This window comes from Phoenix dactylifera, chromosome 8, assembly GCF_051530095.1.
Source record: "Phoenix dactylifera cultivar Ajwa chromosome 8, Ajwa_hap1_PhDact_Kaust_v1.1, whole genome shotgun sequence".
NCBI lineage: Eukaryota > Viridiplantae > Streptophyta > Magnoliopsida > Arecales > Arecaceae > Phoenix > Phoenix dactylifera.
In genome coordinates this window covers 18352598-18376006 of record NC_143197.1, presented here as the reverse complement: position 1 = coordinate 18376006, position 23409 = coordinate 18352598, and the positions used below count along the sequence as shown (strand labels likewise).

Here is a 23409-nt window from a genome sequence, read left to right as displayed (position 1 = left end):
AAATCATCCATTTCTACCAAGGGACAATCTACAGGTGGTCCTCCTTGTTAATTAATTGATAGTGAAAAGAAAAGAAAAAAGAGAGCAAAATACAAGGCAACCAAATGAAAAACCTATAGATAATCCATTTAACAATTTTGAAAAATTATGTACAATGCTCCCACAATTCACACACAAAACACCTATCCATCCTTATTCCATTGCTAAGTTCACTCTCATAAAATACAAGTTGACCCCTAATAGCGCTTCTGCAGATAGTCATTTTAGCACGTGGAATGCATGTGCAATGAATATATGGTTGTGATTCTTTTGAAAAGTGCTTAAAATAATCGATCAAGCAAGGATTTTTTTTCTGTTCCCTGTGGTGTTGTAGATTCAAGGCAAGAAAGAACATTTTTCCATCATTTATAATTTGATAAACCAATCCTTTTTTAGATAGTGCATTTCTTTTACGTGTTAGAGGATAAAAGAATATAGAGCGGCAGATCGGTCAAGTCAAACTGGGGCATGCTTGACCCCGATCCGACCCGGTTTCATGTTAAGGTCTTCATTTTGTACCTGAATCCAACCCATTGGCTGATTGCAGCTGGTTAGGTCTTGTCCATAGAAGGATTCTTAGACCCAATAGGTCATTCGAGTTGCATCGGGGTCAATTATGAACTAGACCCAAATCGAAATGTTTGAATCCAAGAAGGATGAGGTCTATAACTCCAACCAAGCATTTAACTGATTCTTTATAACTTAATTATGGTCGTTGATAACTAAATATAAAATTACTAAAGTTTTTAAATAAAACTAGAAAAAAGCCAGCTTAAACATGAATTTTCATTAAGAAAAATAATTTAATCCAAGAAAGTGATCTTTTTGAGACACAAGCTTACAAACTACAAGTTAAAAAATAAATATTGATATAAATAAGAATCCACCAAAACAAACATGAATTTTTAAATATAATTAAATGAAAGTAGGTAGAGGAGATGAGGTGGTCGAGATGAAGCGAGAGGGATGAGTTTAAATGAGAGTTTATTCAATGAATTGAAAAGGACATTTAGAGTGATGGAAAACAGGTCTTATATCATTTGAGTTTTTAGGTTAAGTCACATCGGGTCCTGGTTGGGTCAAGTCGGTCCCATTTTTTATTGATCCAAATTAGATTCGGACGATACACCAGTAGGGTCAAGTCGGGTAATACAAAATCCATAGTCAATCCTATTTTCAAATCGGGTCCAATTTTTGACCCTGACATATCCTATGGCTCATCAAATTTGAATCAAGTCAAGATCGGGTAGAATCATGCATCAACCCAACCCAATTGCAACTCTAAACGAGCACTTTCAATGTCCTTCAAAATAAAGCTAATTAAAGAGTATGAAAGGCTTGGGCCATGTAAAATCCCTCAGCTTCATTTTTTTCAGCGTGTTCAAGCAAACCAAACAGTTTTTTTGGGGGTAGTATGGTTTGGGCACACCATTTTTTTTGGAATGAAGCATTCGCAGCTTCAGACACTAAACCCCCACAAAAAAAAGGGTTTCATGCTTCATTTTTCACAGCTCGAGCTTGTGAAGGGAACCATAGTTTTTTGGGCCAATGGGGTTAAAGAACCCAATTTTTTTCCTCAAGAAACCAATACACGAGGCAAGTAAATCCTATGCAAGGGAAACAAAGCCTTAGCAGCTTCATGCTTTGATGTAGTGGGCTTCAATGTCTTTCGCATTATATATTAGTAGGTAGAAGATCAAACTCCAATGAAACTACTTTAAAAAGAACAATATTTAATTTTTCTTCGTTCCCTAAAAAAATCCACGAAGATTCTTCTCGAGAATAAGCTAAAAACTACGTTATAACTGAATCAATAATACACCCACAACCATTAAGCATTGTTAAAACTATATGGTTTCAAATTCATAGAACTCTATTCCACCAATCATTTCTAGTGAGGGATACCTCAGATGCCCTTGTAAGCTTTCCTTTGAACGGTGAGCCTTGGTGCAATGATAAGGTTGCTCCACCTTGGCCTGGCTATGACGAATTCAAATCGCATGACGATAAGTCCCTTACCCCATAGTGGCAGGAGCCTCGTGCATTGGGGCGCCCATATGCTTTCCTTATTCTTTCTCAAACTTCCCATCCATGTTAACTTAGATCTTACCTCGTCTTTAAATGCTTCTCAACAATTCTAATTCCAGCACCTAGCTCGCCAAGGCCTCTCTATATCATCATTTCACATGCAAATACCATCTTAATCAGCTCCATATCACTTTAACCTCAATAATTTCCACACTACCTCTAATGTACTCATTCATCAAGTCATTCTACTCTTAATCAAATATAAACATCAACATTTTCATTTTTATCATGTTCGTCTCATTTGCTTAGATCCTCTCTACTTGCAACCTTTTGAACCACACAAGCTAGACTTATTGCCATTCCATAAAATTTTCACTTAAGTCACCAACTAATGGACCATAGACAACATCTCAAAAGCACAACACTTCTCCACTTTATCTACCAATCACCTTTTCTATGGCATAGATCATCATCTATCACTCCATTATTTTATAAAATCAATCTAGATAACAGCAACAATTGCAACACAGTATTTGTTATCCATCAATTCTCACTAGGACTTTTTTTTTTCCAGGACGGGCGATTCATATCTGATGAGACTAGGACTTTATTTGCTTAAGCATAATTATGGAGCACATGGATTTGGAGCAAAACAAGAAGGAAAATCTTGCTTTAGCACTTGAACTATAAGCATTCCAACCATCATTAATGTGAGACATATGGAGTTATTTCATCTCTAGAAGAAATGATAGTGCAGATTTACATTGTGCGTATAAATGATATATATTTCTCGAACATTCGATCAAGAAATTTCTTTTTTCTTGATAGGTTCATTTTAATAAAAAAAATGCAACGAGAGGCAGTTGAACAAAGTTCCTTTTGGATTGGGCCCACAACAGGATTAAGTTTTAATTTGGATGGGAGACCTAACTCTGCAGAGTGCATGTCTGGAGGTTCAAATAATATCTCGACATTCATTCCATCGAAATCTTAAAGTATATGTTTTGCAAACTTAGATAAACCCATGTTTTGATGGGAAGCTGTGACAATGATAACGATGACTTTATTTTCAAACTGTGGCCCATCGATGGATATGGACTTTTTCCTCCCATAAGGAAGGTCGGGATCTTCCCCCCTTTCCTTTCAGCATGCTGCTGTTTGTTCCAGATGCCATCCCTAAAATCACGATAAACCCAAACCCAAAACCAGACCTTACAGACTGTTTTCTAATGCTGTAAACCATTCTTCCCGACTTTATACTACACCTTTCGAAGTTTAGTTACATCTAAAACAGGTATTGGGCTATCTTCCACTTACACTTCAAAATTTTCATTGGCCTTGGTCTCATGATTCTGAAATACCTAGAATTATTTTTGTAACTAAGCATCCTACCTCGGCTACCATGTTTTCAACTCTGTTTATATTTCAGGAAAGCAGCCTCAGCTTGCTTGCTCCAACCCTATCCTAGGCATTGCATCACACCCATTATGTATCCTAAACCTTTTTAAATCTTAGGAATCAACAGATCATACTTTTATTATTCTATTACCACAAATTTGTTAATACCCAGATTTTCTGAAGAACAGATCCTTCAGACCCAAAACATCAGTTATCTCAAAAACTATTCTCTGAATCACTGTAGAAGTGAACCTTAAGCCAGGAATGCATCTCCCTCTCTCTTTGCACCATGCTCTCTCCCTTTGCTGCCACCTGTCAGTCCCCAATACACAACCATCTCTCGATTTCTGTTCTCTATCCTCTGCTACCCCATTTAGTAGGCCAAATTTTGCACTCTCCTCTGCTTCACCCTGCTGCTCTCCACCTTCACCCCCTTCCTGCAGCCCTTGCTTTCCCCTTGAGCTTGCATTAAAATAGTAATGAAATTCAACCTAAAGTCTTTGCTTCCACCCTGTTCCTCCAATCATTCCTCGAAATCATTTTTAACCATCATACAATAGATGACAAAAGGAGGTATACAATTCAATTGCCATGATAATATCATATACCATCAGCCTAATAAATCAACAGCAACAACAGCAGAAGCAGCAAAAAAAAAAAAAACTATACCATGCATATTTATAGGAAAAATCTTATTGGATAGTAGCATTTCGACTACCTAAAACCACCTGTATTATGGAGATCACTCTTATATCCCGGATTTTCACCGAAAAAAAAAAAACCTTTGTAATGTTTCCTGAGTGCTTGGCCGCATAATAAAATTCACGATAAACAAAATAGAAAGGTAAGTGATAAAACATGTCTCTAACTCTATCCATTAAAAAATTTCTACATTTTCTGATTATATTCTCAGAATTCAAATGTTTTTCCATGTGAAAAAAAAAATGCGAGCAAATTTCATCACCAAATCTTGAACAAGACAAAACCCAGTTAGACAACCGTCCCCCCTTACATTATCCTCGTATCTTGTCCCCCCACCGCGGCACTCCAAAAAAAAAAAGGCAAATAAGGGAAGAGGGGAAGAGGATAGCTGAGGCTTACTCGATCCTCGGGGTGGAAGCAGGGATGGATGATACCATTCATATCAAGGTAGAGGTTATCGTATTCCATGCCATTAGGGTTGATCTTGGAGGTATCGACGGGAATCTTGACGCCATCGATCTCCACCGGCTCCTCCTCCACGACGTCCACCACCACCATCGGGTACTTCTCCGCCAGCCACCGGTAGAACGCCGGAACCCCCATCCCTCCCTATCTCGCTGTCGTTCTCGACCCCTCTCGCTCGCTGCTTTCTCCTCCAAGCGCTGAGCTCTCGATCGAGAGAAGAAAAGACGAGGAAACGAAACCCTAGATAGATGGCGGCATGAGAGAGAGAAGGAAGGAAGGTAATCTTATTTCCTCGGAAAATCCACTCTTCGTCAGCAACTTAACGTGTTAAGTCATGACGCCCGAACGATGGCCTGGAAAGTGGATCGGATTAATGCGGATCCGACATATAGCTGACCCGATTTGTAGCGGATAAGTATTCAGAGACTCTTGCGTCTCGGTGGGTCGGGTATGGTCAAGTAGATGGAGTAGGGTCCGAATTCCAGTGGGATTGGGACCAGATCGGTCAATATAGCATTTTGTCCTACTGGATCGGAATATTCTATTCTAAGTTTCAAGTTGGGATTGCTTGGATTAGGAGCCGAGCTTGAGCTTGGATTTGAGCCTGGAATGTAATCGAGCTGAGGAGTTATGTCTAGCCCGTTGAGTTCTGTCCTGCATCAGTTTTATACCACAACATTCTATATTTTCTATCTTTTGAGCTTATCCAATGTCAATTTGGAGTCAGAGCAAATCTTAATCCATTACCACCATCACGTCTTTGCTGATTTATCAATGCAGCAGCCCTAGCAACCGCTCGAATCACCCTAAGGATCTGTCGTCCATGCCCCACCACAACGGCACCCAAAACCAAAAACTAAAGAGAGAAAAGAAAAAGAAACCCAAATAATACTTTTGAGACTAGTTAGCATATTGTAGTGTCATTCATTTTCTTTTTTTCAATTTTCAGACAGGAAAAAACAACAACAGTTATCGAACATATTTCAGTTTTTAGTTTTCAGGAAGAATAAACAGAAATACGTTTTTCAGTTTCAAAAAACTGAAACACTGACAGCGATACTAAATGTAACCTAAATTTACTATATTTAGTTTTTGCGTAGGAGTATCTATGATCAATAATTAAATTTACCTAGGTAGTAAAGGAAGTCCATATGTTCGGCCTTGGAGCCAGCCCGGTTTGAGGTCCAAATTAGGCTCAAGGAAGCTTAACGTGTTCCGACCAAACCAGCCAAGCAGTGGTTCTCTCGAAGACACGAACCGGTCTTCTGACTTGATCGCTGGCCGCTAGGTTCCTCTCGAAGAAGTCCCCTCCGGCCTCCCCTCATCTCCGGTCTCCTTATCAGGCGTAGCTAGCGACCCTTACGGTTCTCTTCGCCTCCGCCACCTCTCCATCCTCTTCCACTCCGATCCTTTGGTCCCTGAAAGGCTTGTCCTTCGACTCGTCGCCGGACGCCGGTCTCCGGTCCGAGCAGGGCGGATGCGACTCTTCTCTTGTCGGCCGACAGCGGTGCATTCAGGTACGTCTTTCCCTTCCTCTGTAGAATCCACTTAATCCACCCCCCCTCTCGGTGCCTGTGGACAAAGCGAGGCACTCGCAGATGCTGTCCTATTGAATTTAGGATTCTGGAGATGTATTCTCCAGTTTTGAGATGTGAATCAAATCTACCAGCAACCATTCATTAAGGGGAAAAAATGCCATGGAAGAGGATGTCTTTTGGAGATGTCTTCTTCTTCTCTTCGCCTCCGCCGCTTCTCCCTCCTCTTCCAGTTTTGCGGCTAGTGTTCTCCCCGAGATACCAGCAACCATGCATTAATGGAAAAAAATGCAATGGTTGTTGTATCTGTGCCTGATGCTTTGTATAGACTATAACTATGATGAATAGAAAAAAATCCAAAACATTTCTTATATTCATATTATCGTGTGGAAGAAAAGTGTTTAAATTCACAAATGTCTATTAATCAGTTTTTTATTATTATTCTTATGTTTGTAAATGAAAAAAATTTCAGAAGAGATAGTGAGATGCTGAAATACTGATGGATTTGCTAACAAATTTATATATTGATTACCTGATACCAAAATATTGAGGGCTAATCTTCTTCATAAAAGAAAAGAGGTTTGAGAACCTCTTGCTGCTGTTGAATCCGGTCTGAGGTTGAAGCGCAGCTCAGTTGACCCTGAGATTGGCTAGAGACGAGCTGGGCAGACCGGTTGGGGTGTCGGGTGCTGGGCTCCTCCAGAGATAGCCTGCAAGAAAGTCTGCTTGCCAGAGAGTTTTCGGCGGAGACCCTCCGATGCCTAAGTCAAAATAAAGAGGCAATAGTGTGAAAATGAAAGATTTCAACAGTGTGACTCTGTGAGTAATATTGCAAGTGTTATATCTTTGCTACCTAAGGTCTCCCAGACTATTCCTTTATATAGGAGAGCTCATTTTGTCGTTACCTAACCTAACATGGCGTGTAACGATAGCTTGATAACGGCCGGTAGTACGATCGCAGTGTGGAATCAGTTCACATGGATGGCAGATAGTGCTGGCAGGGCGCAGGCCGTGGTTCTTTCATGACTGCGGCTGCCAGAGCTGTCGGTTGTTAGGACTATCAGTCCTTGCTGACACATATTGATTGTTCTTCTTGGTTGATGGCTCCTCCTCGATCAGGACTGAAGTCACTGATCTCGGTTGGTTAGATGTTTGGCTAGTGTCAAGGTTGTTCTTGTTGTCTGTGTGTTTTGTGAATTTGTAAAATAAATTAAATAATAAATATATGAATAAATAAATCTGACCTCAAATGAAGATTCAACTATGTTAGATCAAGGCTAGTGTTTGACACTATGTCCTTAAGACAGATTTCGCCCTCCACACAGGTGCTTTGGATCTCGTGAGCGTCTGCCTCCCAGGATACAATGATCTTCACAAACAAAAGGAGCACACCAATTTGTTTGTACGGCGAACAAAAACTGAGTTTTTGTACTCTCTTTGAATGAACTCACTTATGCTCTCTAAGAACTCTAGAATGAGAGAACTAGATGAATTGAAAAAATTCCATGTTTAGAATGGTTGGAGGAAGGCTCTATTTATAGAGTTCATGGTGACTTTTCAGAATAGACACCAAGTGAAGAGACATGTCTTTTCTATTCAAATGAATAGACACATCCCTATGAATAGTTATGTCTTTCATGCTAATAGTCATGTCTTTTAAATGAAAAGATGCATCATACAAAGATGCAATGAAAAGATGCAACTCTTTTGAAGAGACATACCTCTTCTAAGAAGCACCCTTTCAAGTGGGTCATTTTGCAGCCTATTTTCTCATTCACCTATTATAGCAATTAGCATACGAATGGATGTTATTCTCGTAACAGGCGAGTAGGTATCGAAATAATCAATACCTTCCTTTTGCTTGTAACCCTTTGCCACAAGTCTAGCCTTATATTTATCAATTGATCCATCAGCTTTCATTTTTCTCTTGAAAATCCATTTACTACCCAAAGGTTTACTTCCAGGTGGAAGATCTACCAATTCCCATGTGTGATTTTGCATAATGGATTCAATTTCACTATTAACAGCTTCTTTCCAAAAAGGTGCTTCAGGAGTGGACATTGCTTCTTTGAAGCTTTGAGGCTCATTTTCTAATAAATATGTTAGAAAATCTGGACCAAATGACTTTGCAGTCTTTGCCCTCTTACTGCGTCTAATTTCATTGCCTCTTTCTTTTTCAATGGACTCATGATCCATATCACTAGTTGCAACATCATAAGTTCTTTTATGAGAACTTGTATCACTTATATTTTTGCATGGAAAAATATTCTCAAAAAATGATGCATTTCTAGATTCAATAATTGTATTGACATGTATTTCAGAAATATTAGATTTATGCACAAGAAATCTATAAGCACTACTATTATTTGCATATCCAATAAATATGCAATCAATGGTTTTAGGTCCTATTTTGCTCTTTTTGGGAGTAGGAACTAATACCTTAGCCAAACACCCCCACACTTTTAAATATTTGTAGGAAGGTCTTCTACCTTTCCATGCTTCATAAGGGATTTTGTTTGTTTTCTTATGGGGTAACTTATTGAGTATGTAATTTGCAGAAAGCAAAGCTTCCCCCCACAAATTCTGAGGTAATCCTGAACTTATCAACATAGCATTCATCATCTCTTTTAGAGTTCTATTCTTTCTTTCAGCAACACCGTTTTGCTGAGGTGAATAAGGCGCAGTAGTTTGGTGAATAATGCCATGTTCTTGACAGAACTTATTAAGCGGTGCATCATATTCACCACCTCTATCACTTCTAATTGCCTTAATTCTTTTGCTAAGTTGATTTTCAACTTCATCCTTATATTGGACAAACATATCTATTGCCTCATCTTTGCTTCTAAGTAAATACACATAGCAGTACCTTGTGCAATCATCAATAAAAGTAATAAAATACTTTTTTCCTCCTCTAGTTTGAATATTTTTCAAATCACATATATCAGTATGTATCAATTCTAAAGGTTCAGTACTTCTTTCAATTGAATGAAAAGAGGATCTTGTTAGTTTTGATTCTATACAAGTCTCACATTTATTACTAGTATCAATATCAAATTTAGGCAATAAATCTAAACTTACCAATCTACGCATAGTATCAAAGTTAACATGTCCTAATCTACCATGCCACACATTTGAGGACTCAATAATATAAGCAGAAGATAAATTCTTATTATTAATAGATGGTACAATAGTCATTACATTCATCTTAAAGAGCCCTTCGCTCACGTACCCTTTGCCTAAATAAATTCCACCTTTAGTGAGTACAAATTTGTCAGACTCAAAAACCAACTTAAAGCCATTTTTGCTCAACAATGACCCAGACACGAGGTTCTTTCTAATATCAGGCACGTGCAGCACTTCGTTTAGAGTAAGTTCTTTTCCCGAAGTCATCTTCAATATAACCTTGCCCTTGCCTTCAACTTTTGAAGTGGCAGAATTACCCATGAATAGTTTTTCACCACTAACTGTTTCATAGGAGGTGAACATATTCTTATCAGAACATATGTGTCGAGTAGCCCCAGTGTCTACCCACCATGTCTTGGTATTGGAAACCAAATTTGCTTCAGATATGACAGCAGAAAAATTTAATTCTGCAACATTCGAAGCTAGCTTATCCACCTCGGTTATATTAGCTTGTGGAGACTTTTTCTTGAAATTCTCGTGTGCCTTTCGGTAGCGACAATCCTTAGCACGATGGCCGGGTTTGTTGCACACATAGCAATTTCCCTTGAATCTCTTTCCGTTGCCACTCTTGGTATCTTGTTGATCATTATTCTTTCTTTTTCTTTTGTTGGTCTTTTGTCCCTTTTCCACCACATGAGCCTTGGACTCCATGAAATGGTTTCCAACCTTTTTCTCAGAATTTCGATTGTCTTCTTCAATTCTCAATCTAACAATCAAGTCTTCAAGTTTCATCTCCTTGCGCTTATGCTTGAGATAATTTTTGAAATCCTTCCAAAGTGGTGGTAATTTTTCAATAATTGCAGCCACTTGAAAAGACTCACTTAGTATCATCCCTTCAGTATGAATGTCATGGATGATCACTTGGAGATCTTGAACTTGACTTATGACATCCTTGGAGTCGACCATTTTGTAGTCTAAGAATTTGCCCACAACGAACTTCTTTGTTTCAGCATCTTCCGTTTTGTACTTCTTGTCCAAGGATTCCCATAGTTCCTTTGCCGACTTGAGAGGACTATACACATTATATAATGTGTTGTCCAATCCATTAAGAATGTAGTTTTTGCATAGAAAGTCAGAATGCTTCCATGCTTCTACAGCGGCCATAGTTTGAGCATTCTCTTCACCCTCGGCAAGAATAGGAGCCTCTTCACGAAGAACCTTCACAAGATTCAACGTAGTGAGATAGAACAACATTTTTTGTTGCCATCTCTTGAAATCGTTCCCATTGAACTTTTCGGGCTTCTCTCCATGGCTCACATGTGAGGCAATGGGAATGGCGGTAGGCACCACATTGCTTGAACTTAAAGCCATCTCTAATTACTAAATAAATGAATAATCTCAAATTAGAATGAGTAATATCAAAATTTAGTTTGTCAAGTTAATGCAAACCAACAATGAACAAATTTTGCAAACAGAAATATAAAGTGTATATATAAAACTATTTGTAAATAATTAAATAAATACAAAATCACAATATACACAATATAAAAAGTGGAAATCTGTCTTAAGATTGTTGTCTGTGTGTATTGTGAATTTGTAAAATAAATTAAATAATAAATATATGAATAAATAAATCTGACCTCAAATGAAGATTCAACTATGTTAGATCAAGGCTAGTGTTTGACACTATGTCCTTAAGACAGATTTCGCCCTCCACACAGGTGCTTTGGATCTCGTGAGCGTCTGCCTCCCAGGATACAATGATCTTCACAAACAAAAGGAGCACACCAATTTGTTTGTACGGCGAACAAAAACTGAGTTTTTGTACTCTCTTTGAATGAACTCACTTATGCTCTCTAAGAACTCTAGAATGAGAGAACTAGATGAATTGAAAAAATTCCATGTTTAGAATGGTTGGAGGAAGGCTCTATTTATAGAGTTTATGGTGACTTTTCAGAATAGACACCAAGTGAAGAGACATGTCTTTTCTATTCAAATGAATAGACACATCCCTATGAATAGTTATGTCTTTCATGCTAATAGTCATGTCTTTTAAATGAAAAGATGCATCATACAAAGATGCAATGAAAAGATGCAACTCTTTTGAAGAGACATACCTCTTCTAAGAAGCACCCTTTCAAGTGGGTCATTTTGCAGCCTATTTTCTCATTCACCTATTATAGTCTAACAGTTCTCCTTGGTTCATGTCCAATGTCAATATGCTAAGTCTGGCCTGAGGTCGAGGTGTCAACTATTTCTCTTATCAAGGGTCTTGAAGCTCTTATAATGATCCAGAGGATCCGAGGTACCGTCGTGCGACTCTACATGAGGCATCTTGAACCAAAGTGGGGTCGGTTCCTTCATGATCTGCCTGGTGAAGGGGGCTCCGAGAAGAAGTTGAGATCATTGTTCGCCCTCGGAGCCTGTCCTTTGAGTGCCTGAATTTGTCGGCCCATCTCTTCGATTCTCCTATTGAGATCAACTACCCACTGGGGTGGGGGCTTCACTTGACGAAGAGGCGAGAGACTCGAAGTGGAGTCTTCGCCGGAATGGGGGCTTGGAGCATGCGACTTCCTATACCGTCCAGAGCCGCTCCTCTTGGTGCGTCTACTCTGATGCAACCGCTCGGGATTCCGGTTCTAAGAGGGGTAGCTGACCAGGCGCATGCTGTGTGCCAGCGACTGAAAATAGTGGCTGGGTTGGCCAGATTTCGATCGGACCGGGTTCGATCTCGCCACTATCTGCTGCAAGCCCTGGACCGCCGCGGTTAGCACCTGCACCTGCACCTGTTGAGTGAGAAGGTTGAACTGGCCATTGTCCACAGGCGCGACAGGTTGTTCTGACAAAGTAGATTTTAGGCTCTGCAGCCACCCTCGGAAGATCAGAGTGTAGCGTTGCGAAGCATGCGATGCGCCCGAGGCGTCTCGCGACCTCATGCTTGTTGTCTCTCCTTTTAATTGATATTGATGTAGTTGGAGGGAGGCCCTCCTAACGTCAATCTGTTGCCACCGAATTTGGACCGAGGTGGGAGGGCAGACCGATTGACCCTAAAGGCAGCTGGAGGTAAGCTGAGCAGGATGGTTGATGTGTCAGGTGTTGGTCTACTCCACTGGTGGCCTACAAGAAGTCTACTTGCCGGAGAATTTTCGACGTAGAACCCTCAGATGCCTAAGTCAGAATAGAGAGGTAATAGTATAAATGAAGAGATTTCAGTAGAGTGTGATTTTCGGTGAGGAATGAATGTCATACCCGAGAAGGCAAGAAGTTGGGTGATTGAATCTAAGTTGATTATTGTTAAAGGGCAATTTGTCCAGGTTTTCTTTTGCTAATGGATGCTTGAGCCCAATTAGGACAAATTGGGTCGGCCTTGTTTTCGTCCCAATCGAGCTAATTTTGGTCAGGCCGGTTGGTTTCAAGTCGGGTCCGAGCTAGGATTATCTAGAATTTTTGGGCCTAAATCTGGCCCGAAGCTTGAGAGAAATTTTGGGCCAAGCTTGGCGGAAGAGTGGCCCAATCGTGTCCGGCCCATTTCTAGGCTACCACCAACCCGTTCGTCTTTCTTTTTTTCCCTCCTCTTCTCGCAACCAACCCCATCCCCTTCTTCTTCTCCTCCTCCTCCTTTTCTTGTCCTCTTCTTGTTGATTAATCCTTCTAATTAGCCATGTAATCTTAGTAGATTAATGCTTTCAGAAAAAAAAAATAATCTTTTTGGGTTGATGCATTTTCTTGAAGTATGTTATGTGTGCATTGCGTTTTATTAAAAGAGTTTTTTATGTACATATCCTCCTAAATATGAAAATTTACATGAATATCTTTCCAAAATTGATATTTACATGTATATGCTTATAAAATACTTATTTTGCATGTATACCCTTCATTTTATTTTTTTCTTGCATATGTGCCCACACCATCTAACACCGTCAAAAAATTAGCGATTTAAAATTAAAAATGTTGAACTATCCTTAATGGGTAAATATGCAAAAAAATATTTATAAGGGTATATATGCAAATAACACTTTGCGAGGGTATTCATGTAATTTCACATATTTAGGAGGGTTTACATGCAAAAAATTCTAATTTTGTTTTTTTTTATTTCAACCTATTTTAACACTCGGATTTATCTAGTGCCTACTTCTCAATATTTTTCGTAAAAATATTGCTTAAGAAAAAGACTTGTTAACATGTTATCCGCTTTAGAAATAATGAGATACTTTCATAAATTTAATTAATTTTTAATTTAAATAAATATGATTTTGGCTAATCACGTTAGTTGAATCACTATGTCAAAAGTATTCATACAAAAATAGTATTTTGGGAGGACATGCACGTAAATATCAATTTGGAGGGCATACAGGCAAATTCCAATATTTAGAAGGGGCTTTATGCACAAATCTGAGGATGTTTTTATGTGTATACTCTCCTTAATATATGAAATTGCATGAATACCCTTTAAAATTGCTATTTGCATGTATATCTTTATAAACATTTTGCTTTGCCCGTTAAGAGTATTTTCATCATTTCAATTTTAAACTGCTAACTTCTTACCGGCATTAGATGGCATGCGTGCATATGCAAAAAAAAAAAAAGGGTATACAAACAAAACTAGTGTGTAATGAGGATATACGTATATATATCAATTTTGGAAGGGTATTCACACAAATTTCAATATTTAAGAGGGTATATGCGCAAAAAATCCTTATTAAAATTGTATGAAGTTGTCTGATTAATGGGAGATTTTTGCAGAAGTTATAATTTTTTTTCATTCTTCTGATTTTTTTTCGTGCATATCGACTTTGATTTTTCTGTGCTGCCTCATTTTTGTGGCTTCGTCATTCCACAAAAAAAATCTCAAAGAATCATTTTTATTGGGATAAGTATTAGATCCTGGATATGGCTGAGCCAATAGACCTGTTTGCAAGTAAATGGCTGATACTAGATGCCAATCACCAAAATTAAAAGCAATTGATTTTTTTGGTAGTTTCATTTGCATATAATATATTTATTTACAATGTATTTCATTTAAAATGTTAATGCAATCCTTTATGGTTTGAATTCATTTTTTCCTATATTGTTTCCTTTAACTTATTAGTATGCAAGGAAAAACAGCTTACTAGTGTGCGACCTTCTTATTATTATACTATGGCGGTATTTATTTTTTCTTTTTCCAGTTTTCAGATAGAAAAAACCACACTGGTTATCAAATAGATTTTGGTTTTTAGTTTTGAGAAAGACTTGAAAGGGATTAGACTTATTTTTATATATTTGATTGAATGCAATAAAGCACAATGATCAGAGGCGACACGGGGAAGATGGCAAACCTGATCTTTAGGGAATAAATCAATCTATCCCCTACTTACCATAGCTGAATCAATTTGCTCTCACATCCTAGCACATCTAAGGTTACTATTACACCAGGTGTACTAGGAGCCAAAGGTCAGTAAGCCTATTGTCACAATGAAAGGTCTTATATTTTCGAGCAAGGTTCGCCATCTTGGTACCGGATCTTGTACCGATGCCACACTAGCACTGTGTTAATATGGTATAGTACGGAGTCTTTTCGGCATACTAAGGGTCGGTACGTCATCCGTACCGAGTACCAGTACCGAACTAGTACGGTATGATATGCCGGATACTGCCCGGTTCGGACCAGTATGGCGAATCATGCTCTCTAGCATTATTAGCCACCATAAATTTCTTGCCAACACACTTCTTTGAGCTAGCAATAATACAAATAAAATCTCCCATAAGGAGAGTGGAGAATTGAGATCAATCGCTTTAGAAGCTTGCTGCCACACAGGCCTCCTCAGGGGAACTTTGGTTTTAGCTAGGGATGAAAATGAACTAAGCTACTTATGACCAACTCAGGCTCGGCTCTCTAAGAGCCTAAAAACTTATTTGTGCTCAGCTTAGCTAGGAATTGAATTGTTCTTAAGCACATTTTAAAGCTTGGCTCATAAATGAGTTGAGCATGAACATCTCTTTTGTTTGTATATAGTGGAAAAGCTTGGTTTGGCTCGACTAAAGATTGGCTTTAGACTTTGCCAAGCCAAGCTCGAAGAGGTAATGCGGAGCTTGGCTTGAGTTTGAGCTGAACTCAAGCAGCTTGTTTAGTTTTCGAGTCTAGCCCAAGTAGCCAGGTACTTGTCTCGGCTCAGCGTGCTTGCACCCCTAGTTTAGTATATGCCAAGGAGAAGAATTGGGTAAAGAGATAACTTCAAAGGTAACTTGATTACAACTAGCACAAAAGTCAATATCACCTATACCAACCTTCCAAATAATAATCATTCCCCAAGTTAGACCCTTCACCAGGATGGTACAAAGTACAAACCCTCCGCACATTACCAAAAGCCTTTAAAATATATGAACCAAATCAAGGGAAATCCTAGTTTTAAAGAAACAACAAGTGTCAGGATCATGGGTTCGAATATACTCTTTAGCATAATTGAAAAGGAGAGCGTTGATATCCCATATAATTCCAATATAAGATCAACATAAGGAGTGATGAGGGTAATCAGGGTTTACCTATTCCCTATCCACCATGTGTTTGCCTGGAATTAGAATCATCCACTTGCTATGAGGGTGTAAAACCCCCCAAAATTAAAAAAAAAAAAAAAAAGGAAAGGGCGGATGGGCCGGCCCGAAAAGACCGGGCCCATCCCCTTTATCACGATCGTGCCCTAGGCACGATCGTGGAAGAAGAGGGAGAGTGCGAAGGGGAGGCGGCGGCGGCGCTAGGTCGATCGCTGGAGGGAGCCGACTCGCCGGAGGAGTTGAGCGTCGGGAAGGCGGCAGATCTCGTGAGCCGGCCGGTCAAGAAGGAGGATCCCCATCAACGCACGAAGAGGCCTTGGATCCGTGGGTTTACTCACGGATTTCTCCACCAAACCCTCGCCGGAAGGGCCGCCGGAGCATCCCTCCGGACCGAGGTAAGCCTTGTGCTTCATTACTTTGTTTTTTTGGGTGGTGTTGGTGAAGTTTTGGCCGGTGAAGCCGTCGGAGAGGGATCCGAAACAGGGTACCCCTGTTTCGGCCCCCTTCTTTCGGATCTCGCCGCCGGCGGCCGCCGGGAATGGCCGAGGTCCATGGCGGTGGGGTGGTCGGGATATGGGAGGTCGGAGAGGGATTTTTCTAGGGTTTATTGGAGAAGGGAAGTGATGGATCCGAGGTCTTCTTCCTCGTGACTCCATCTCCTCCCTTCTCCCCTTTCCCTCTCGTCGGCGGTGAAGATGGCGGCTGGCCACCGGCGACGATGGCGGCTGGCCACCGGCGGCGACGGCGACGGTGGTGGTCGTGGGCCACCGTTGCTGCCGTCGAGTTGGGGGGAGCCGAGCCACCATCACGGTGGCCCTCTGTCAATGATGGTGGAAGAAGGGGGGGTTCTTTGTCTTAGGAAAGAAGAAGGCAGAGGGCCTTCTGACCTCTGCCGACCTTTTCTTTCATCCCTCCCTCTCTTGGCCGGCCATCATCATCGGAGTTGTGGCCGATGATGGTTCGGCCAATGGTGGCTGAGTTGTTGTCGGGTTGGGGAAGGAGAGGGCACAGCCACCATGGCTGTTGCCCTTGGATCAAAAAGATTTGAGGAAGGGAGATGTACTCCCAACCATAAAGAGAGAGGAATCATCTCTTTATGTTGGTCTCTTTACCGGGACCGGCCATCATCGTCGCGGCGTGGCTGCGGCCACGGCTGGCGACGACATAGGCCGGTGGTACAAGGTGGGAGTCGGGCCACCCCGACTGCCCTAGATTTGGAGGGATTGAGATGTTTGGGAATCTGGTGATGGATCCCATAGTAGATGTGAATTATATTTTGGAATATTTAAATATTAAATAATTTAGTTGTGATTTATAATTGATGTTGTAGAGGAAGAGTCGGCGGTGCCAGGAGATTTTGATCAGGGGACTCAGCACCCCAGCTCGTAGTTGTGATCCGGATCTGTAATTGTGACAGTCTACAATCTCTGTAAGAATCCCTACATCTGAGCACTTCTATGCATATATTGATTTATCGTTGGATTTATTTACGGTTTTGATGTTATTGCTTGTGAGTTGATATGATACATATGAGATGAATTTTTATCAACATATTTTCATTATTATGTTGTTATTGTTTATGAGTTGATGCGGCACCTATGAGGCGTGCATGTTATTTATAATGAAAATATTGAGATAAATTCATTTGGAAAGAAATAACATATTTTTGAAAATTTATGAAAATATGTGATGTGATGGGAATGTGATTGAACATGTAAAACTAGACATGTAATATGGGTTGGACTAACCTTGTCATGAGATAGCCTCTACGAGCTTATGCGTAGGATAGCGGCCACGAGCTGATGCGTGGGATAGCCTCCACGGGCTTACGCGTGGGATAGCCTCTATGAGCTTATGCATAGGATAGCCTCCACGGGCTTACGCGTGGGATAGCCTCTACGAGCTTATGCGTAGGATAGCCTCCACGGGCTTACGCGTGGGATAGCTGCCACGAGCTTATGCGTGGGATTTGTGCAGTCTTGGACTGGGACATGATCTTGGTTAGTCCAACGCCAGAAATGAAAAGTTTGAAAACTTTGGAATTTGAGTAATACGGGAATGGATCACATAATGTGAAAACAACAAAGGATTTGTGTATATGTACTGATTACATATATTTGTTGTTTGTTGAGCTTTTGAAATGATGAAATGATATATATATATATATTTTGATACTTGATTATTTTATGATTTTATGGTGTGTGGCTGTTGGGATTCTTACTGGGCTGGAAAAGCTCATACTACACTTCCATTTTTTTTTCAGAGGCACTGAATTCGTAGAATCTGTCGGATGAGACAAGAAGTGAGCTCGATCTGGAGTCAGACTGCTAGATAGTTAGAAGTCAATTTATCTTTTATTTATGGACATTTGAATTTATGTAATCATTCGGTATATTTTGGTTGGATTTGATTTAAATACATTAATTATTGATTTTGGCATTTATGAGGATATTGTTTATCTTAGGCCTTGCATGATCTCTAGGGCTCATGCGGCCGGTCGCGTGCCGGACCTGGGTGATGGGTTCGGGGCGTGACAGAAGGCCTCATTTTGCTTCCTCCATTTTGCCACATTTGCCCCTCTGGTCGTCACCAGCAGATGCAAAGTGGTTAGTAAAGTTGAAGCTTAGTAGAAGTGACCTTAGATGCAGAGTATGAGAACTTAGAGCAACATGAGTCTCAATTAGGCTAATTGGGCTGAATTAATGTGCCGTTATTGGTTGGACCTAGAGGACTGGGGACTTGCTCTGCACCTGGGCGACCAATAGATTGGGCTTAAACCTCTGTTATAGCACAATCTGGACCATCTATGGTCTCAATGTCCTCAATTGGGAGCATCTTGGAGAAACAAATGCATTGCCTCTGTACGGGCCAGCAGCATTTGGGGGAAGGCTTGGGTGGTGAGTATTCCTTTTCCTCTTTTTAGGATCACCCACATAAGCCTCTTTTTCCTAGAAGCTTGTAGCCACAACTTCCACTAGGTGGGACTCTGACGTGGCAGAGGAGAGGCCCAGAGAGTCGTTGCTCGCATCTAAGGTAACAAAGGGAGGCTCACCTTTAGCCTTTATAGGCTCTCTGCCCTCCCAATATCACTACATGTCCCAACCTTAAAGGGAGGCTCTCCTTTAGCCTTTATAGGCTCTCTGCCCTCCCAATATCACTACATGTCCCAACCTTCTTACAAGATTTTCTAACCACCATCCGTTCCCGTATTGTTCTCACTTGAGTTGACACAATTGACTGATCCAAAGTAGGTTGAACTGCCTGGCTTGTTTTGGGTTGACCTAGTTCTTTTGATCTTCTTTCCTAATTGAAACCCTAGTAGCAACTATCCATTCCCCATACAAGCACCTCCAACCATGAACCCTTCCTCCTCGGGTACCTCCACCATCTGGAGGTACAAAAGTCCTCAAGTTGTACCAATCCTCCACAACGAAAAAAGAGATTCAGGATATGTTAATATGAAAATTGCTACCAAATCTACTGCTCTTTTGCAAAGACATGGATTCTTGACCGTAAGGACTTTGTGATGTTAACATGGACGTACACCCTTGCAAAATCTGTTGGAGACGCCTTATTTGTCCAGTTTATCAATGAAGAGAGGTTTCCGACTGTCGTTGCTACTTTGATGACCTTATCCCTATTTCAGAGTTCTATTGGCAAGTTTGGTGGACATCCAAATAGCGGCATGGGAGAATTATTAGGTTTAAGCCGAAAGTTAGGATGCTAGACTTCTAGGTCAAGGATTTTCCCTAAAATAATCCAAGGCCCCTTGAAGCAATACTTGATCTCTGTCTTCAGCATTATCAGGTTTAAAGATTAGATAACCTTCAGTGAGGAGGATGATTCTAAAACTAGCTGGGAGTTTCCAGTGCGTCTGAAGGTCTCGCATCAAGAAATCTACTGGGAATCAGAGTCCATGGGAATCACTAGAGAGAGAAGCTCCTAAACCAACAGAATGGAAGTTCAAAGATAAAGATTTAATGAATTTGAAGTTAAATGCTCTACATCTAACAGAATGGAAAAATTGTGTCATTGATCATATTTATTGGGAACTAAAAGGGCTAATTTGCAGATTTGGGCCCTGACAAACATCCCAAAATATGCAAACGGGAAACAAGTGCTACACCAATATACCATCTCAATCCCATCCTAAACATGAGAAAACTCAGCAAAACACCAATTTTGTGAAAAGCAAAACAAAAACCCAACGGATTAGAAAAATGGCTGTGGGTTGGCATTAGAATGGCCCATTCCATTTAGGATTGAATTGGGCCAATTTCTTAGAGGGCTTACAACCAGCCGTGCCCCTTCTCTCACTCAGACCAAGTCAAAAAAAAAGGAAAAAAATTGAGGGGCGAGAGAGAGAAGCGAAGCGATTAGGAAGAAGAACGAAGGTTATGAGATCGCTTGTGATGGTAGACGAACGAAGTAGGAAAGGTATTCCGACCCCAAAGCTCCTAACCTCCTCTTCCTTCCTCTCCTTTCTCATTTCTTTGATTTAGGGCTTCATTTTTGTTTTCTTTTTTATTCCCCTTCCTTATTCCTTTTCTTTTTTTATTTCTTTTCTTTGGTGAGCCATGGGGACGGATTCGGTGATATAAAGGTGAGAGGAGCCAAATAGGCCTCTCTGATACTAATTTTATCTTATTTTGTTTTTGTATACCTCTAAATTCTATAGAATTTGTTGATGTTGCATATCATAATAGCTTTATTGGAAGTGCTACCATGTTCAATTTTTTATCCCTATTTTACATTAATTAGTGAAACATTTATTGGTTTTGCTTTTTCTTTTTCTGATTGAACCATTTATTTTACTTGAAGTGCTGACTCAAAATCTTTCTCATATGCTGCTGTAGGTTCTTTGTTGGAATATCTTAAATTGCGGATTCTAGTCTAGAATTAACCTTGTGACAGTAAATATAATGCCCCTTCTGAAACCTCCACTTCCACGCATCCTCATAAACAATGTTTCCTGCATGCGTAATGCTCAGACTGTCCTCCGCAATATTAATGTCTCTATGCATGATGGCTCTGCTCTTGTATTGACTGGTGCTAATGGCTCTGGGAAGACAACCTTTCTTCGCATGCTAGCTGGATTCTCTCGCCCTTCTGCTGGTGAGATCCTTTGGGAGGGGCATGACATCACATCGCCTGGAGTATTCCAACAATACAAGCTTCAACTTAACTGGCTATCGTTAAAAGATGGCATAGTGGATAAACAAACTGTGTTAGACAATGTTGAGTGGTTTGAAGTCTTGGAAGGAAAATGCGGGAAATCTATGGGGGCTCTCGAGCTCATGGGGTTAGGTAGGCTTGCAAATGAGAAGGCAAGGATGCTTTCTATGGGGCAGAGGAAGCGGGTACAGTTGGCTAGATTGCTGGCTATAGATAGGCAGATTTGGCTGCTTGATGAGCCTTCAGTTGCGTTGGATGATGAAGGAGTCTGCCTGTTGGAGTATATAATAGCAGAGCACCGGAAGAAAGGTGGAATTGTTTTTGTGGCAACTCACCTACCGATCAAGATTGAGGATGCTATGTCTCTGAGGCTCCCGCAAAGGTTTCCAAGGAGGAAAACTTTAGTTGATCTGGTTCGTTGATGTAAGCATAAATCACAAACTGATCATGTTCTCCAGTCATGTTATATATTTAATTTTACCCGTATCTCAATCAGTTTTGTTAGGTTGCATTATCATGTCCACTGTCATTATAAAATCACTGATTACTGCCCATGTTGTTTTGAAGATTGTTGGAATTTGGAGAAAGTTCTTTTGTACTAAAAATTATGCTAGAAAAAGTCATCCCTTATTGTTAAAGTACTGGTTAAACAAATTCCTATAATTTTGCTTTACACATTTTGTTTTAAACTTTCGAAGTGTTCTTTTAAGCATTATCTGTGCAGATGGGCAGTCTTTGTTTTGTGTTTAATGCAGTATTGCTTGGGAAAGGGTAACTATGTTAAATAAATTAATAAATTGAAGAAAATCTGTGTTGCTTTATTTTGTGATGTTTTAGATGGATCAAGTAAAGTCCTTATATTTCTACGCTGTGCAGATGGGCAGTCTTTGTTTTGTGTTTAATGCAGTATTGCTTGGGAAATGGTAACTATGTTAAATAAATTAATAAATTGAAGAAAATCTTATTTTGTGATGTTTTAGATGGATCAAGTAAAGTCCTTATATTTCTACGCATGTGTGCATGCGCACGTGTTCTAGGAGAATGTAAAAGGTGAGATATGAGAAGTTCCAACATTGAAACCATGAGCATTAGTAGGGGTCATTTTATTATCTGTCATTGCTTTGTGAGAGAACATACCTTGAGGGCCATGGCTTGTTGTGACATTATGAATGATGGGTTTTTTCTACTCTCCCAGCTAGTGCAGAGACCTGGGCAAGGGTTTTAGGTTCAGCTTATAATGCTTGTGTCAGTTAATCACATGTACGCATATGGTGCTAGATGGTACACATTATCATGAGAAGCTACACTACCTTGTTAAGGGATGTGTATGTAATACACTAACCAAAATTATTTATGACCGATATAGATATCTGGATTTCTATGAATGATGATTAAAAATTTGATAACAAAATAATAAAGATACAAAATTTCTAGAACGTTTGCATCATATGTTTGATTCCTAAAGAAATCATACTCTAGAAAGTCTTCCTAAGTATGTTTTGTTAATTTTTTATCGAGAATCATTTGAAAAACATCGGCGAGCAGTAGTGATTATTTTGTTGAAGGTTGTTTGGTTTCCTGAGTGTGAAGCCTTTCCCTTATGATTTTATTTAGTATCATCTGTCAAAGCATGTAGACAAGATAGGAATGCACTTGTAAAATAAAGATGGTTAGATTGGAGGCCTTAAGTCTTTCTACATAATACTAAAGCTGATATGTTACAATGAGTTTTGAAGTCTTTCTAGTGAAGGGTTTAATTGCTTTATATCATTTATGACTGATGCATAGAACAATCCTTCAAGAAATAAGAGGAATGAAAGACGAGAGGAAATATATAAGAGGGAAGAAAAGAAGGGGAAAAGAGAATAGCAGATCCAAAGGTGGGTTGGCGAGAAGCTTTACAGGGCAAAAGAGAGACCCATCTAGGTAACCTCCATGAAGTGCTATTATCCTCCCTCCCCTTTTCACTTAGCCCATATTGAATTTCCTGCTGACTTGAGTACACAATGCCTCCTAAAAATCAGAGTAATGTATTTTCAAAAGGATTCTCTTTGAACACTCAACTTTGTTTCTTAAAACAAACCTTGTTGCCCTTTTATAAGCTAGTTTGTCTATTTTAGCTAAACTTTATACACCTATTTTAGGAATCATCCTGATGTACACCAATTCATTAACTTGGGAAGTCCACAATTATCAGGGTAGTTGCATAAGTGAAAGGTTTTTGAGTTTAGTGTATACAAAGTAGGTGCATTTGCTGTAGTTTATAGAATCTACAATACTGTTTTATACTTATTTCCCCCACTAGCTCCATTTTAAAGGAAAACCATGTTAATGTGGCTTGAAAGAGCAATTACTCCTTAAGATATAGAGTACTTGGAGTCCATCCAAGTATTCATAGAAGTGGATCAAATTT

General features: G+C 39.8%; 2 protein-coding genes across 6 annotated transcripts in view; one reads left to right on the top strand and one right to left on the bottom strand.

Annotated features, from left to right (window-relative positions):
- XRN3 (5'-3' exoribonuclease 3) overlaps positions 1 to 4961 on the bottom strand; it is a 45551-nt gene extending 40590 nt beyond the window's left edge. The window contains exon 1 of one of the 2 annotated variants that reach the window (XM_008810769.5): positions 4567 to 4961. In XM_008810769.5, the coding sequence (XP_008808991.1) occupies positions 4567 to 4770 (204 nt within the window). In that variant the 5' untranslated portion in view covers positions 4771 to 4961. The remainder of the gene's footprint in view (positions 1 to 4566) is intronic. The other variant, XM_008810768.5, reaches the window with a different exon arrangement.
- A 1015-nt stretch (positions 4962 to 5976) lies between these two features.
- Positions 5977 to 21685, top strand: ABCI1 (non-intrinsic ABC protein 10). Of its 4 annotated transcripts, XM_039116534.3 has the most exons (4): positions 15829 to 16216; positions 17152 to 17250; positions 18085 to 18123; positions 20678 to 21685. In XM_039116534.3, the coding sequence occupies exon 4, from the start codon at positions 20744 to 20746 to the stop codon at positions 21416 to 21418; it is 675 nt and encodes a 224-aa protein (XP_038972462.2). In that variant the 5' UTR covers positions 15829 to 16216; positions 17152 to 17250; positions 18085 to 18123; positions 20678 to 20743; the 3' UTR covers positions 21419 to 21685. The 4 variants fall into 4 exon arrangements, with proteins under 4 accessions (XP_088559091.2, XP_008808988.2, XP_038972462.2 ...); XM_088702965.2 differs by lacking the exons at positions 15829 to 16216; positions 17152 to 17250 and adding an exon at positions 5977 to 6149; XM_039116533.3 differs by lacking the exon at positions 18085 to 18123.
- The last annotated feature ends 1724 nt before the right edge of the window (positions 21686 to 23409 follow it).